The sequence below is a fragment of the Mercenaria mercenaria genome, chromosome 12, assembly GCF_021730395.1.
Source record: "Mercenaria mercenaria strain notata chromosome 12, MADL_Memer_1, whole genome shotgun sequence".
Classification (NCBI taxonomy): domain Eukaryota; kingdom Metazoa; phylum Mollusca; class Bivalvia; order Venerida; family Veneridae; genus Mercenaria; species Mercenaria mercenaria.
Window position 1 is genome coordinate 77,717,140 of NC_069372.1, and position 18,399 is coordinate 77,735,538.

An 18,399-nucleotide genomic window follows, 5' to 3' on the forward strand; every position below is an offset into this window, starting at 1 on the left:
ATAAACATCTAATTACCATTCAATATTTACAGCAATTTGCTATAATAACTAACGGCTACGCAACTTTAATCAATACTACAATTAGAGCTGCTTTTCGATTCAAGGATGTTTCGTTCTTGCGAGCGTGGCTATTCCTACTGGTTGTTTGTCCTCGTTTTAGGACAATCACCATTTGATTTGTACATGGTACATCACTGATTGATTGACATTAGATTACACCTGGATAGGACAACATTATTTGCTTTGCATTTGATGTCTCAGCACATGTACAGGACCATACGATTGCCTGACATTTCACCTGGACATGACAATATTATGACATTATCTGATTTTCACTCGATGGTTTTACACCTGGACAATACAACACTAATTGATTGGCACTCGATGACTCTACACCTGGACAGTACAACACTAACTGATTGGCACTCGATGACTCTACATTTGGACAGGACACCGCTCTTGATTGGCTCGATGGCTCTTAACCTGGACAAGACAATACTATTTTATTGGCAATCGATGGCTTTACACCTTGACAGCACAAGAATGTTTGATTAGAACATGAGACCTCTACCCTTGGAAAAGTCAACACCTTGATTGACACTCGGCCCAGAAGAACAGTACTCGATTTCTCTAAACCTGAACATGAAAACACTTTTGACTGACATTCGATGGCTCTACAACTGGACATAATAACACTATTGGCTTGGACTCGATGTCTCTACTCATCTACGTGGCAACGCTATTTAATTTGAACTTGATAGCTCTACACCTAGACAGGACATAAATATTGGATTGGTACTCAATGGCTCTGCATCTGAGCAGGACAACACTATTTCACTGGCACTTAATAGCTCTACATCTGGACATAACATAGTTGATTGGCACTTGATAGCTCTACACTAGTCAGGAAAACACTAATGATTGGTACCCGATGGCTCTACATCTGGACATTACAACATTATTGACTGACACCGGATGATTCTGTACCTGGAAATGACAACACTACTGATTGGTACTCGTTGGTACTTGATGGCTCTATACCTGGACATGTCAACACTACTGACTGATACTCGATAGCTCTACACCTGAACAGGACAACACTATTGACTGAATCTCGATGGCCGTACACCTGGACATGGCAACACTATTGATTGGTACTTGATGGCTCTACAACTGGACATGTCAACACTACTGATTGATACTCGATGGCTCTACACCTGGACATGACATTATCATCTATCAGAGGTCGTCAGAATCACGAGATTTCTTTCGTTTATTTAATGAGCATGCGCACTCGATATAGCTTCAGAGATTAGTTTCAGTCAATCATTGTTCGCCAATTTTGTTTTGGTACGCCGAATTTAAAACTTCGGGACCACATCTAAGCAAAATACTTGCTAACAATGAATAAAGACGACATAGCATGGCTGCGCTTAATAAATATTTATTCATGTTATTGGATGTTTAGAAATAAATTTCAGTAATAATATTCCTCGTAATTCGGCCTTGATATCGGAAAGGACTTTTCCACACTTTCACGGCCGATTTTCACTGGTTCGCAAGATTTGTCTCGAAACGTCGTTGATTAGATGGAACTTTAGGCCTGTAATGTAAACAAACTAAAAATATTGGCGAAATGTGCCAGAGGGTCAACTAGGGAACCATGGTATCCCTCTGGTATGCGAGATATTGGGACATGACAACACTATTGATTTGCACTCGATAGCTCTACACCTGGACCTGACGACACTATTGAATGACACTTAAAAGGATCTACACCTGGACAAGGCAACCTACTCCTGGATAGGTCAATACTGTTTACTGGTGCTCGATAGCTCTACTCCTTTGCAGGCTTACACTACTGACTGGCAGTCGATGGCTCTACAACTGACTGGACAGGGCAAACCTGTTTTTTGGCACTCGATGGCTCTACACCTGGACAGGACAACAATATCTGATAAACACCCAATGGCTCTACACCTGGACAAGACAACGCTATTGATTCCACTAGATGACTCTTCAGCAAGACAGGACAACACTTCACTTTTTGATTGGCACTCGATGGTTCCACACCTTGATAGGACAATACTGTTTGATTGGTACTCAAAGCCTCTATACCTAGACAGGAAAGCGCCGGTTGATTGCCATTTGATAGCTCTATACCAGGAGAGGACAATACTTCTTAATTTGGCAATCAATGGCTTAACACCTTGACAGGACAGCAATGTTTGATAAGCACTCGATAGCTCTATACCTGGACAGGACAACATTATTGATTGGCACTCGATGACTCTATACCTGGACAGAACAGCACTGTTCGATATGCACTCATTTGCGCATCATTGTGACAGGACAGCAGTGTTTTATTGACACTCGATTGCTCTACATCTGTACAGGACAACACTATTTGATGGACACTCGATGACTCTACACCTAGACAGGAAAACACTCTTCTGCTCCTCAAATGCGTAAAAAACAAAGATTTATATTTTTTAAAAGTTTAGTAGTTGATTATTACCTGTTGTTCTCAGCATCCATAAACGGTTTCATGTTGTCAGATGTAATGTTGTTTACGTTGAGGTTTTTATAATATTCTGAAAGACAAGCCAACTGTACTTGCCAAAGGTCCTCAGCTGGAACATTCTGTAAACATTACGAAAGTCAGACTATCTTGATGTGGTAAATATGATGCTACCAAATCGTCAAGAAAATATGTACTATAGCATAAAGTACATGAAATATATATCTTGTCATACTTATTTGCTGTAGGAAGGTACTGGCGACATAAAAGAAGGGACTCTATATTGAATTTTGACTTAAATAGAAGACAGAAAATGTTTATAACAAATTAAAAATATTTACCGCTTGCATGTATAATATAATATTCATATGTGACCACATGAGGAATTTTGACATTTTCAGGTTTTTGCATATTTAGAAAGTATATTCATTCAGAAATAAATTCTGAAAATTTCAGATGAAAATCTTCAAAATTGTCAATTTTATGACATATTTTGTAACATAGATATTAAAAATAAAAACAGTACATTTCAGTTATCCTTTCTTTCTAGTTTATTTCTCACATACTGGTAATGGCTAACAATTCTGAAATAAATTTATCTTTTGTTACAATTGCATGATATAAGTAAGATCCCTTCTTAATACACAAAATGATAATCAATTAAAATCTATAACAATTTCTATGAAAATATTTCTAAAATTGTGTTACCATGGCAACAAATATATTAAAATCCCTTTTCGATGATAAAACTTTAAAAAAAACATGCTAGCTTGAAATAAGGATTTTAAAAAGTAAAATATTTTAAGGCATATGTATTTACAAAAATAAACTGAAAATTTCCCATGAAAATATTAAGAATGTTTGGTTTTATGACAGTTTTTGTAACATGGTTAATAACCATAAGAATAAGACAGATTTGTCATTGTTTCTTCATATCTTGTCTTTTACATGCTGATAATAAATGACTACTTTGGAAAAAAAGAACCTTCTATTACTATGAAATTTTATTTTTGTGATGCTTACTTAAAACAGAAAAATGCAGCTAATTTAAATCTTTCATATTTTCTATGAAAGCATTATTCAGATTGCGTTACCATGGCAACATATGCAATAAATTGCTTTTTCTACAATAGTACTTAAAAATAAAAGCTTAATTTAAAATAATGTTTCTTGTAAGTTCAATATAATGAAGTATATGTATTTGAAAGTAAAATTTGAAAATTATATGTGAAAAGATATAAAATGTTTGGTTTTATGACAGATTTCGTAACACGGGTAATAACCACAAGAATAAACTATTTCAGTCGTTGTTTCTTCAGTTTGTGTTTTCACTTATTGGTAATCACTGGCTATTTTTAAATAAACGAATCTTCTTTTACAAAGAATATTTAGATATTCACTTATAATAAAGTGCAAAGATCTAGCTGGCTAAAGTCCTTCACATTTTCTATAAAAACATTATTAAATTATGTTACCATGGCAACATATGCATTTGATTCTTTTTCTACAACAGTACTTTAAAAAAGAGCTAAATTTGGAAAAGTGTTTCAGATAACTTGAATATTATAAAGTGGTATGTATTCACAATTATTATCTCAAAATTTCATGTTAAAAAATTAAAATGTTTTGTTTCATGACAGTGTTTTGTAACATGAGTAATAACTATAAGAATAAAACATTTCTGTCATTGTTTCTTCATAACTTGCCTTTTACCTGCTGGTAATAAATAACTATTTTGAAATAAACGAAACATATATTACTATTGATTTCTTTTATTGTTTATGATTATTTTAAAGTAGAATACTAGAAAGTACAGCTAATTAAAAAATTTCCATATTTTCTAGGAAAATTGTGTTACCATGGCGACATATGTTTTAAATTCCCTTTTCCTACAATAATACTTAAAAACAAGACCTTATTTTAAAAAAGTATTTCTAATAAGTTAAATATTTGAAAGTATAAGTATTCAGGAAAGAAATCTGAAAATTTCACATAAAAACTTTTAAAAAGCCATGTTCTGTAACAAAAGTAGTTATGTAAGAATAAACATTTCAGTCATCCCTTTCCTCATAATCTGTTTTTTCACTGGCTAGTTATAACTGACAATACAAGAAAGTGAACATTCTTTTACCATTACATTATATACTGTAGATCCCTTATTGAAATACAAATCCATAATTTCAATGAAATATAATTTGAATTATGTTACCATGGCAACATTCATACTAAATTCCTTTTTCTAAAAATACTTTAATAATTAACACAACAGCTTAACTTTTGATGAAGGTTACACTGCTACAAGCTCTGGTGAAAAGTAAATATTTATTTCCAGCCAATACTTTAATGTAGGTAACTGAAACTACAACCTTTACTTGATGTTTAACCTTAACAGCTAAACACATCTATATGAACAGCAAAACAGGCTAAAGTGTTGTGTATTAAAACATTTGAATTCAACAACAATTTCTATCTTTTACATTCACTTCCTTTTTTCAGTTCTCAGAAAAATCCTCGCCAATCACAATTTCAGTTTTCAGTTGAAGTGGTTTGGGACAAACAGAATCCTTTGACTTTTCAGACAAATACTATTCTCTTATGAGTTCATACAGGTACCATTGTCAGGCTTGTGTTATTCCATGTCAATAATATTCGTTTGGCAAGAGGGAGTAGATTGTAGTAAGTTAACTGGACTGTCACTTTTAACACTAACAATCCAGGTGTTTCTGCAGACATGATAAAGTGGTAATACTTGGTTATCTTCTTCAAAAGTTTAAAATGTTGTGATAAGATATTTCTCCACTGGTAGAATGTGACAGGATTTAAATCATTGTTGACCAACTGTGCAGTGTTATGACCTTTCTTTGATGACTGACACACTGTGTCAGCAATATCATGTATTATTAAAGGTCTCAGCATTCACCCTCCTCCAAAGATTCTTCTAAATTCAAAAGTGCAGGTCAGATTCAAACTTTGCATGGTCTGTGATCATTGTTGAATATTCAATCGATCTGTGATATCCTGTAACAAACAAGTGAATGAAGTATTGCTATGCAATACAAAGTCCCCTACTGGAAGGCACCTAATTTTTTCTACTGCAGTATAACATAATGAACTGATATCTGTCAAAGATGTATAAACAATATTGTACTACATATACAATATGTTATAACATTATAACAACACACTTGGATTAAAATGTGCATATATAAAAACCCACAGTTGTTTTCATATTGAATTTTTTTGGCTGATTATAAAAATGTTATCATGTAAGTTATTTAAAAAAAAAAAAAAAAAAAAAAAAAAAAAAAAAAAAAAAATAATAATAATAATAATATAAGTCCACAAGAAACTCTTTACCAGGTAGAGATAGGTCAAAATACACCTAAAAATTGGATGTAACATGCATGCTGTACCACAGAAAAGTGGTCTCGATTTTTCTCTACCGCCAGTAATAAAAAAGTTACAATAAAATCTATTTATAGTAACAACAAAGGGACGTAATTCTAAAAACAAGGGTGCCTCATGGTGGTGAACATTTGGTCCAAGTTACATCAAAATCCCTCCATGCATGAAGAAGAAATGTTCCGTACAAAGTCATTCTTGAATTTGACCTTTGACCTCTAAATATGACCTTGACCTTAGACCTAGGGACCTGGTTCTTGCGCATGACATGTTGTCTCATCCAGGGGAATATTTGTGCCAACTGATATCTAAATCCTGCTTTGCATGACAAAGTTATAGACCGGACAGGAAAAAAATCCTCTTGACCTTTGATCTCAAAGTGTGACCTTGACCTTTAAGCTAGGGTACTGGGTGTTGCGCATGACACGTCGTCTCATCATGGGAAACATTTGTGCCAAGTAATATTAAAATCCCTTCATGGATGGCAGAGTTATGGACTGGGACAGGAAAAAAACTCTGTTGACCTTTGACCCCCAATTGTGACCTTGACCTTTGAGCTAGGGGTCCGGGATTTGCGCATGACACGTCGTCTCATCATGGGGAACACTTGTGCTAAGTAATATTAAAATCCCTTAATGAATGTCAGAGTTATGGACCGGACACGAAACAGACCCTGTTCATGCTATGTTAACATTTGACTGCTAAGTGTGACCTTGACCTTTGAGCTAGGGGTCTGAAAGTTGTGCATGACACATCGTCTTATTATGAGGTACATTTGTGCCAAGTAATATTAAAATCCCTTCATAGATGGGAGAGTTATGGACCGGACAGGAAAAAAGCCTTGTTGACCTTTGACCTCCAATTGTGACCTTGACCTTTAAGCTAGGGGTCCAGGTTTTGCGCATGACACATCGTCTCCTCATTGGGAACATTTGTGCCAAGTAATACTAAAATCTCTTCATGGATGGGAGAGTTATGGACCGGACAGGAAAAAAGCCCTGTTGACCTTTGACCTCCAATTGTGACCTTGACCTTTGAGCTAGGGGTCCGGGATTTGCGCACGACACATCATCTCATCATGGGGAACATTTGTGCCAAGTAATACTAAAATCCCTTCAAGGATGGGAGAGTTGTGGACCGGACAGGAAAAAAGCCCTGTTGACCTTTGACCTCCTATTGTGACCTTGACCTTTGAGCTAGGGGTCTGGGTTTTGCGCATGACACGTCGTCTCATCATGGGGAACATTTGTGCCAAGTAATATTAAAATCCCTTCATGGATGACAGAGTTATGGACCGGACACGAAATTGCGGACGGACGGAATGACGGAATGACAGAATGACGGAATGACGGAAAGACGGAATGACGGAATGACGGAAAAGAGCATTCCTATAGTCCCCAAAACTGGTTTTCAACCAGTAGGGGACTAATAAGTAAAACATATTATTTTAAAAAATTAACCTAGGAGTCTCTTTATTTAATAAAAGCAGAGTTATCACTATTTGATAATAGATGATTCTTTAATTTCTTACAACCAATGCTCTAAAATATTGACAAACAGACTGACAACTGCGTGCTGTCAGTATATAAAATGTACTTTGTTTGTAGATTTTGATTACTGCAAATAGGATGTTCTAAAAAAAACAATTTTTGCATTTATTGGGTTAACCCTTAACCTGCTAAATTTGTAAAATTGACTACTCCATCTTTAAATAGAGACAGTACCATTTATAGCTTATAGGGGGTTCTCATAGAAAATTTGCTAAGTATCAAACACTGCAGATCATGATCAGACTGCACAGATGTGCAGGTTGATCTTGATCTGCACTGGTTGCAAAGACAGACAAAGCTGCCTCATGCAACATAAGGGTTAAAAGTATACACTGTTTTAACAGCTATCAAAAATGGTTGTTACCTAGTAAAAGTCTCCACAGACCGTACCACAGCAAGGTGTTATTTCTATTTTAGCTAGCAGCATTGTCAAAATGGAATACCAATACAGGTAGTGATGTACCATGCTCGCAAGTTGTCTGCCCCTTAACCAACTGAGTTGCTTCATAAACAAGTGGAAACACTTGCCTTCCTGAAAAAAGATTTAAAAGTCTTTGGTAAAAGTATCTGTTATCTTCATGTATCTCAGGAACCTTTACAGTCTTCATTCTAATCTATATTCTTGGTGCAATAAAACTGGTAAAAAAATTCAATCACATCACAATGTCTAAGTCAAGAATGGGTTAATTAAATTTGAAAATAATCACATTACAATTAAACTAAATTACAATTAATTGATTTACTTTGAATACTTAATTAAAATTCCTATTATTTAGAACTATATTCTACAAGTTAATGGGATATCAAGTTATACACATGTACATGTTGTGTTAAGCATTCAAATTATCCATGTACTTATTGAGTGCCACATACTTTTCTCAGGCTAATAGCCAATGTAATGAAGACTTTACACCAACTGATCCTCCTCAAAACCAGACTGTTGAAATTAAATTTCAATAATGCCAGTTTTGTCAGTTTAAGCCATTTAATAGTCATAGTACATGTACATACAAATGTACATTGTACAAATCATTAGTGTAGAAGTAGACTTATTTTGAATTGGCTCCAACAAAACCTAGACAGAGGTATAAATAAATAAATAAATATTTTAATAACAGTCATTAGCTGCATGTTACTTACCTGATTCCTCAAAGCACATCCAAAATATGTTACATTTTCTTGGGATCTTAAAGTAAACAGACCAATTACCTGGCTGTTGTAGGGTATATGAACCAGCTGTATAGTGGAATGAACCATCAAAGGAACAAGGAATATTATCTGAAAGAAGATACATTACATGTACTGTAAACATCACTAAAAATCAAAAAAATCATGAATACTAAGTTAATAATGTGATTGTGAAAGGTTTAATTAACTTACCACAAAATACTATAAAAGTTATTATACTAGGAATCTATTTTTTAAAGGATCATAAATTGTTTTACACACAGCAAGGCTCAAAAATTTCAAAATTAAAAAGATTTTCATTATATGGCATAAATTCCCACTATCCAAAAAGAAATCATCCTGTTACAAAACATTCTGAATCAACAATAATTGGAAAGAGAGTAGTCACCAGACAGAAATAACACGACTTATGAGACCCACAGCAAAAAACAGTTACCATTTTATAAATGGAAGTGTCTAGACATCCGGTAACCAGAAACCTAGCCGGTGTTCTAGCCAACCGGTAACAGGATACATAGCCTATCCAAATTTCTATCCTATAAGGGTTTTCTAGGTGTCCGGTAATCAATTTTAAAATATTGTATACGCCTTACAGGTGAATATTCAAACCTATGCCCAAAAAAATGATACAATAAATTTATTTCCTTACTGTATTCATATATAAAAAGATCGCCGAACAGCTAGAAAAACATTCGCGGAGAGGCTAGTCGTATTGTTGCCGGACAGCTAGAATGCAGGGTAGGCGTCCGGTTACCGGACATCTGCATATTTCCTTTTAAAATACTTTGGCTACTACTTGAGAGGGGACTTTTCGAGAAATGTTGTGACACAGGCAGGCATCTATAAGTCTGCATCAAATTTATTAATTATCATTCCTGCATGTATATTGTATTTTTCCATAATAATGGTTACTATTATTGTAACATCATTGAATTAAGCCACAGTCAGATATACCTTATTGGCCAGGGAGAGGACGGGGACTTACCCACGGAGATGTAAATTAGTAAGAAGAGATTACATACGTCTGTTCTCTGTGGTGACACTGTAAAGTCTGCTCTTCTAGTTGGAGAATCCCGCCCTCTATCGACTTCCGGAAGTAGGTATCACACCACTAATAATACCAACCTTTAGGGATATGGCCGCTAAATGTATCATCCGTCACAACACTCCCCCCAACTTTATAATGAAAGCCTCAGTCCAGTGTGGGAGAAATGTTGCGAATAATAAACCAATGATGATTAGAAACCATCACAGATTTATTAGCATGTGGAGAACTAGAAGTCCTTTAACTGTACATGACTGGTAGTCATTGAACTGGACTGGAACTCTGTAGATTGGACTAGAAGTCCAATCACGGTCATCTGGAACACCTTCTGTAGTTTGGATTAGAAATCCAATGGTTTGGCTTCTGGCACTCATGGACATCTGGTGGTGACGGACTATAAGTCCATTCTGTACGGACGATGGTGCACCTTAGCCGACTAGAAGTCAGGCTAATGTGGACTTTACGTTACATTACTGGGACTGCCCTCTATAGAGATACACTGCGTTGGCAACTGTGATCTCTAACATTAGCTCCACAGTCATCTGTCGGTGTGTGGCTACACTCTTGGCTGCTGCGAAGATCTGACTGGGAGATGATACCTCGGAACCCATACTTGGAAAATATGGCGCGTCGGACTCCAGAAGTAAGCGGTTTTCGTCAATACTTTGGAGTGCTGCCACCTGTTTAGGATTGAACGACTCGGCCAAGTTGGTAAATCCAAAATAAGTATGTGGGAATATCTCCAACCATCTCTGTATCACATACTGGTTTCTTGTGAAGCAGTGTAGATGAATTGGGTGATGTTGTCGTACCTTCTTTTGTAAGAAATGGAGAAGCAATAGGAAGGCTTCTGTACCACAATTCCCTTTCATCCCACGGCAATGAATAATCAATATGTGACGGTCTTCAAGCAATGGCAGTACTTTGTCCAGTAGTTCCACCTGGTAGGACCAGTATTTCATTGGCTCGGAATGATCGATACCAATCTCGCCGAGCGCTTTTACACGAGGATTCTGTAAAAGCCTCGATAACTGCAGTGTCCACATCAATGCTTCGTACTCTGTTCTTTGCATGTTTTGGATGAAACCCAATAGCAACTGACATATCCTCTGGCAAGTCTAGAAGACATTGTTCAGACGGATAGCTTCTAGGATCGCAGTAGACGGCGACTGTTCCAACAGGTTTGACCTTTTTATCTGCGTCTACTGGAACACAATCGATAACGTCATCCAGATTTCCGGGTGGATTGAGGTTAAGTTTACGTAGCGTTCTGTCCAGGTGGAAATGGCTGTCGAAGTATCTTCAGAGTGCCTTCGTGGTTCGTGTCTATGCTCTCTCGGATGTCCATATGAGGAGCTAGAAGCCCTCTTCTGGTCTTCCTTGTCTTTAGATCTATGTTCTTTTGGATGTCTAGAAGAGGAGCTAGAAGCCCTCTTCTGGTCTTCCTTGTTTATAGATCTCTTGGAAGCTTTAGGAGACTTCGGCTTAGCGACTTCCTGAGGAGGTGCTTTCACCTGTGAAATCCTAGATTTCTCAGCCAGTCTAGGAGACTTCCTTGGACTGACTTTCGCAGTAGCTGATGGGGAATCTGTCTGCTGATCCACTTCCATGGATTGTGTTGGATCTGCTGCAGTTTCTGCATTAGACTGGACTAATGGCGAAGCAAAAAGTTCGTCCTCATTTAGGTCCAAATCAAATACCATCATCAACACTATCGTCTCCTGCTTTTTTTTCCCAACAAACTTATCAGTTGTGAAATAGACACGCCCTCATTCCAGATTATCTTGCATTATGGTCTGGAAGTCATCGACATTACTGTAAAGGAATAATATCAAGGACTCTACCATAGCTTTTTAGTTTATTATTCTAGTTGAAAACATTACACATAATTACATGTACGTATTATTTTAAATCTCTTGAACCCAGAAGAACTTTTCATTTAACTTGGCTTTAGTTCTTTCAACCCATGTATGCCTTGAAGAACGTATGTAGTTGCCAGTTCAATGATTGTTCTTTCGATCTTTCTGGCACTACCAACCGAATATCTGTTGCATGTGGATAAATCAACATAAATACTTCTTTATTAAGCCAAATTTTTTGCTTCTGGAATGGATAAGAATAGATTTCTTTCACTCTGTTCTTTTTTTTCTATTCAACCAGTCGACAATAATATGAATGCAAATCTTTGTATTTTGCCTGTTCTGTTTGCAACTCGTCGAAAATGAATCCCCAGCATGAGTTGAGTTGTACTGGAATCTATCGCTGCATCTACTGGGCATACGCAAAGGTAGCGCTGCTCACCATCCCCTACTGTAACGATATCAAAATGCGATTCACTTCCGCTAAGACCCATGAGGTCTACTGTAAGAATACTGTCTAGAAGACTAGTTTCTTCACTGTTCATAGTACCGTCTTAAAGACTTGTACTTTCCCTGTCAGATGTACCATCTAGAAGACCTGTACATCGTTCAGGATCCTAGGGTTGTTTAAACTCTGGGTTACTGTTGAACTCTGCATTGTTATACTCTGAAAGAACAGCAGCTTTTACAATTGCTACCTCTTCTGGCGTTGACTTGTTCATCTCTGCAGTTGTCCCTAATTGAACATTACTGTTCTTCCTTACGGTTGTCTGACCTTTCTGCATTGACAGTTTGACCGCTTCATCTATTTGTTCTGTGAATCGGTCCCACTGGTTGTGAACTCGTTTGCAGTAATGAAAACCACCACATGGCAAAACTGCAGGCTTTATGCCAGCTATATATGCTGAACACGGTAACAAGGTGTCCGGAATCCTTAAAAGTGCATCCTCATTTCCGTGTTTAACCTCAGGCCGATGTTTTACAACCATGCTGTATTGAGACAGTTCCTCAATCCATCGTGCCAGCTGACCCTGCGGTTCTTTGAACATTAATAACCAAGTCAAGTTCGAATGATCTGTTCTCACTGTGAAGACTTTGCCTAGAAGGTAATGTCTATACTGTCTAGTAAACCTAACAATGCTCAGAAGTTCTTTTCTGGTGGTGCAGTAATTTGTCTGTTCTAGAGTCAATGTGAAACTGTTATAAGCAATTTCTTTTTCCACTCCATCTGGCCATTTTGAAGGCTTACTCCTTGCTCACTCCTCCTCACTTTAATATTGAACCTTATCGTGGAACCATAGAGCGAGGCATCAACTGTTCAGCTTCCAACAGAATATAGCCTCTGCAAATACCGCATGCTCTATATAACTGGTCACGCAGCCTTCCTTTACAGTGGAATTGCAGAGCGGGACATTAACTGTTCTGCTTCCAACAGAGTATAGCCCCTGCAAACCGCATGCTCTACATAAACTGGCCACTGTAGTCCATTCTTTGCAATTTACCTCGTAGTAAGGCACTTGAAAAAGTTCTGCACCTAGATCTACTGCTAGTACTTGACCTTAATGACCTCTCAGATGACCTTCATGCTTCATATGACCTTGATGTTTTTGATGACGTTGACCTTTCAGTTGACATTGATGTTTCAGATGACCTTGAACTTTCAGATGACAATGACCTATCATAGGACCTTGACCTTTTGTTGCTGGAGTGTCAAGATGTCTGTTGTTTTGAAGATCTTTTTTTATGTTTAGTACCTTCTGACCTTGATGTATGAGACCTAGCACCCTTGTCATCTGTCCTTGTTCTTGATGATTTAGTGTCATCTGACCTTGCTGTTTTGTCAAACTTTTCGCTGTGTTGATGTTGATGTTCTAATTTAGATTCATCTGACCTTTGTGTTCTTTTGCCAGATTTCGTGTCTTTTAACCTTTTTCCTTTTATACTAGATTTAATGTCATCTGACCTTGAATGATATTTATCTTGCTTGTGCTGTTTACTGGGAGATGCAGAACGTTGAGACGAATATTTGTATGGTTATGAATTTTTATCTTTTGACCTAACATCACATGACCTTGATCTACGATCATTTGAACTTCGGTGTGGAGACGGAGACCTATTTCTTTGAAGAACCATGATGTGACTCATGTCGCGATTTAGATCTTTCTGACCTATGCCTAGACGGAGATCTAGAAGATCTGTGTCTAGTAGATCTATGCCTTGAATAAGATCTTTGATGTTTTGGCGACCTTGACCAGTGACGTGTGGAATGTTTATCGGTGACATTACAGTCGCTTGATTTGGTCGGTTCTTCTTATAAATGTCTGTCGCCTGAATATTTGTCACTTGATCGTAAATGGCTTTCGTGACTATTTGATAATTTATCTGCTACCGGTTCTTAATGCGAAATATTTTTGGTCAGAGATATTTTTGGTGTAACAGTTTCTTTCTTAATAGGAGACCTTGACCATGTACTAGAAGTACTAGGCCCTGTATGTAGTGATGTTGCTTGATTTGGGCGTTCATCAGACTTTGGTGTTTTTTGGCAAGGCTGCTATCATTGAAGCAATGTCTGTTCTATTCATGCCTTGACTTAAGGCTAACAACTGTTGAAGACATTCTTCAATTTGTTGATTTAATATTTCTTGTGGGGAACCTGTAGATAATGGTCCCATGGCGCCTCCTGGTGAACTCTCACTGCTACATTTCCCCCCTGTTTTATGAATTTTATTTGGTGGTGTTACTGGTAATGTAAACTCTATTTTTTCTACTCTGTCTGCTATTGAATCACCATGTAGCCAAAGTTTCGTTTGTTACAAATTCATATGTCTGTCTAAATGATATTATTTTTTCTGCCTTCTTCGGTCCTATTGAAGGAATGTTCTGCAATTCCTCTTTGCCTGCCGTATTAATGTTGATGGACATTTTTTTTTTGTAATTAAATGTCATTCGTCGGACAAAGCATAATCACAATTTTTAATATTATGGGTATAGAATACACCAAAATATTTTATACTTCTTTGTTATAAATTTATTTAAGTATAGAATACTCAGACACAATTTATTTTTTCTTGTTTATATACTTACATTTATTTCCAGTATAGAAATCTGAAGAAATAATTCAATTTTTATGGTCATGTAGGTAGAACCTGTTTCGTGTTTAGAATACGCCGAAAACATCTCTTTTTGTTCTTGTATTTGAATTTATTTCCAGTATAGAATACTGAAGAAATAATTTAATCTTAGAGGTCAAGTTATTTGCTGTAAATTTTTGTATCACGTATAGAATACATTGAAAACAAATTGTCTCAGATTACATGTTACAGACAGTTATTTGTGTATAAAATACACTGTTAACTCAAATATTTAAACCGGTCACCCAGACTCAAACAATAAATATTCAAATTTCTTGCATTAGTGTATTGAATACACGAAAATGAAGTCCCCAATGTATAAACAAAGAAATAAATCAACATATTTGTCTGTATTGCTGTTGATAATAGGTAGGTCTAGAAGACAGCTACACTGTAATTATGTAATCTGTGTGCACCTGAGCGAGTCTAGAAGACTTCACTCTTGGACTGTACAGGTTTCGTGAAAACATTTCAATTAATTTCCGGCTGAAGTTGAAAAGTTTCTTGACTTGAAACCTGAAGACTTTACTATTTATACCATTTTTGTCCTCCCAAGGCTACAAAATCCTTTTTCCTGACCGAAACCTTATTGTTGATTATATGATAAATCAATCAAACTAGAAGTCTGGAATTTATTTACCAGCCTGCTCAACCCTTCAGACTGTGGTTAAAACGAAAACCTTCAAGTCACTGCCAAACCTTATGCAGTGTAATCAATTTCGCCCTTATGCCGTGCCGGCCTATGACAAAAATGTCAACTCGAAATTGATGCTGTCTACCCTTACGGCAAATGACTGTTTCTACCCGCTAAATTGCCATTTGAATCCTCGTCGCCATTATTGTAACATCATTGAATTAAGCCACAGTCAGATATACCTTATTGGCCAGGGAGAGGACCGGGACTTACCCACGGAGATGTAAATTAGTAAGAAGAGATTACATACGTCTGTTCTCTGTGGTGACACTGTAAAGTCTGCTCTTCTAGTTGGAGAATCCCGCCCTCTATCGACTTCCGGAAGTAGGTATCACACCACTAATAATACCAACCTTTAGGGACATGGCCGCTAAATGTATCATCCGTCACAACACTATGGACAATGAACTTATTTGATGAATCCTGGTCACCTCGAGTAAGAAGCTGCCTGCCTTCAATAATCTTTGTGATAACCCAACTGGCTTATTAAATACACAGGCATAGTGAAATCATCTGTGTTTAGTGGCCACAAGATAAATTTCATAACTTTCCCTCGGTATGTTTTGGATTCACTTCTGGGTAAAAGACCGACTTATTTCAGTGAAAGTTTCAAATATATTAGAGAATCTTCATTAACTACTGTTTATAAACGGTACTTACCAAATCAGTAAACAGTATTACAAGCTTCAGATCCCTTCGGCGTTGAACAAAAGGTAGTTAAACAAAAGTAAACTTCACATGCTTCCCTGATAAAATCCGAAACCGGAATCATAGCGAAACAACTGATTTTGAACGAAATATTTTGCCTCAGGCGTAATACCACTATTTTTTTACAGGTCTGATGTCTAAATATTCTTTCTGTAGTAGACTGTTATCAATCATGTAACAAGCAGTCGTACTTTAACGGTCAAACTTTTGCTAATTAAAACATGTGTAAGAAAGCTGCGCGCGTAAACTTGGCGCAACTTTAAACGTCGTTTCTCGATATTACGTCATGCCGCATCTGGACCGGTTTTCAAAGACGACGTCACATATATCAAAATGTTTATAAAAAAAAACTGTGTGTACTAATATTACACGTTAACAGTGTATACAACAGTGTATAAAATAATACCATCAATGCTCTTTTAAATTCAAGATTATCCTCTGTGAAACTAAAATTAAACTGTGGTAAACCACAGGTCGTCCAACACGACAGAAACGAACATGATGCAGGCTCGGTTTGATTGAGCCTGTTCATAGACGGTAGTGGAAGTGCAAGCTACCGTCTACGCCCTCCAGTCCCGGGTTGAGCAGAACTCAACATTTACACATGTTATAAGTACCAGAGTGTAATTTAAAAACATCTGCAGATGTATTCATACGGCAGTGCACATAGAACCTTCAATGATGCACAGAGTGCAATTCCATAAAAAGCGGCATATGGTTCCCAGATAAAATACACTCGGACCACTTGCGCTGGAACCACCGCTTTTTAACGTGCGTGTTATAAACCGGGTACCAAAATTAATACGCTTACGGCTATATCAAACCGGATCATCACTTCCAATGATAAAAGCCCAATTTTGGTACCCACCTACGATATCCACAGTACAAAGCAGGGATCAGTTCGTAGGAATGTGTTCCATACAAGTAAACTTGATCGATTTCTGATAGCTATTGATTTCTTGTCGGAACCCGAATGTCAGTTGTCTGAATCGATGTCATTTGACAGAATTGTTACAGAATGGTTGATTGATACCAAGGATTCATAGGCAGGTGGTAATTAAAATTGTTTCGTAGTTTTAATTTCACAGATACCAATCTTTAATTTGAAAGAGATTAATGGTTAAAAAGCGCATTATTAAAGCATGCCGAAATTAGGACATAACCATATTCAATGTATGATCGTCGTCTGCGCTCGGTACGTGTTATAATGCTAAAAAATACTGGCTTACAGTTAAAGCGGAGGAGGAGGAGTGGGCGGGTTGTCCTTACCACATGTGCATGTGGTTGCCAATATAAAAGTGAATGTATCAAAGAAAAGAAACGGTACAGATATATCTTACGCATTTACTAATGTTTAACTATAAATCAATGTAACTGCTTGCATATTTGCAATTCTATATGTTTTACGTTTTTTTGGTAATGTATGATGTTGAAAATCATTCTTCATAACATTAAATGCGGAAAATATGTAATATTATACCTGATTGACTCTAATCTTGTAACATTCCTCTATCTCATTCTTAGCGGCTTCCGGTAGTGTTACTGTTTCATTAAAGAACTGTCCCAAAGCATCATTTGTATGCGATATCAAAATCAGCAATATAATTTGTTTCATCGTGAGTCGGCAGTATTTCTGTAATAAACAAGAAAAGAGTTCATTAGTATTAAGATGACATAAACACTGTACGTACGATATATAAAAGGTCATTAGCGTGTAGATGGCATAAAATATTGTAAAGAGAAAATATGGTACCGCATAGGTCGCTAGTATGTATATGGCATAAAACATTGAAACAAGAATATATGATATTGCAAAGGTCATAAGTAGGTGGCATAAAATATTGAAATTTGAAAAACAAACATATTGCAAAGGTCATTAAGATAACATAAAACAGTTTAACAAGAACATGATGATATTGCAGAAGTAGATCAACTACCGCTGTTGAAACCATGTAACCCTGTAATCATGCAATTTTCACTTATTGTATTTCGTTCATGGAGAACGCTACCACTTAATATGCGCTAGAGGTCCAAGTTTGGATCCATCTGGGCTAAGTACTATACCAACGTAGTTGACAGGAACCGAACAAGAGGATATTAAACATGCAATCAAAATATGGCAATCGGCATTATCGCAGTGAACCTAGTTGTTTGAAATTTTAACGGTTCATTAAGCTAACAGTCGATTAAATATCAAAGATATATTTTGACATTTAAAAAGACATAGGAAATACAAATTTATGAGTAAAGAATTATTAACACTGAAATATCTTTACAGTTAAATAAAAACATCATATCAGT

General features: G+C 36.5%; 1 protein-coding gene across 4 annotated transcripts in view; it reads right to left on the reverse strand.

The window, feature by feature from the left end:
• LOC128546177 (uncharacterized) overlaps window positions 1-18,399 on the reverse strand; it is a 49,401-nt gene that overhangs the window by 14,188 nt on the left and 16,814 nt on the right. For 3 of the 4 annotated variants that reach the window (XM_053520394.1, XM_053520393.1, XM_053520392.1), the window contains 2 exons: window positions 17,579-17,731; window positions 2,519-2,643 (listed from right to left, as the gene is read on the reverse strand). In XM_053520394.1, coding sequence (XP_053376369.1) covers window positions 2,519-2,643; window positions 17,579-17,713 — 260 coding nt within the window. In that variant the 5' untranslated portion in view covers window positions 17,714-17,731. Of the gene's footprint in view, window positions 1-2,518; window positions 2,644-4,829; window positions 5,540-7,837; window positions 8,006-8,613; window positions 17,732-18,399 lie in introns of those variants that run through there. The other variant, XR_008366574.1, reaches the window with a different exon arrangement.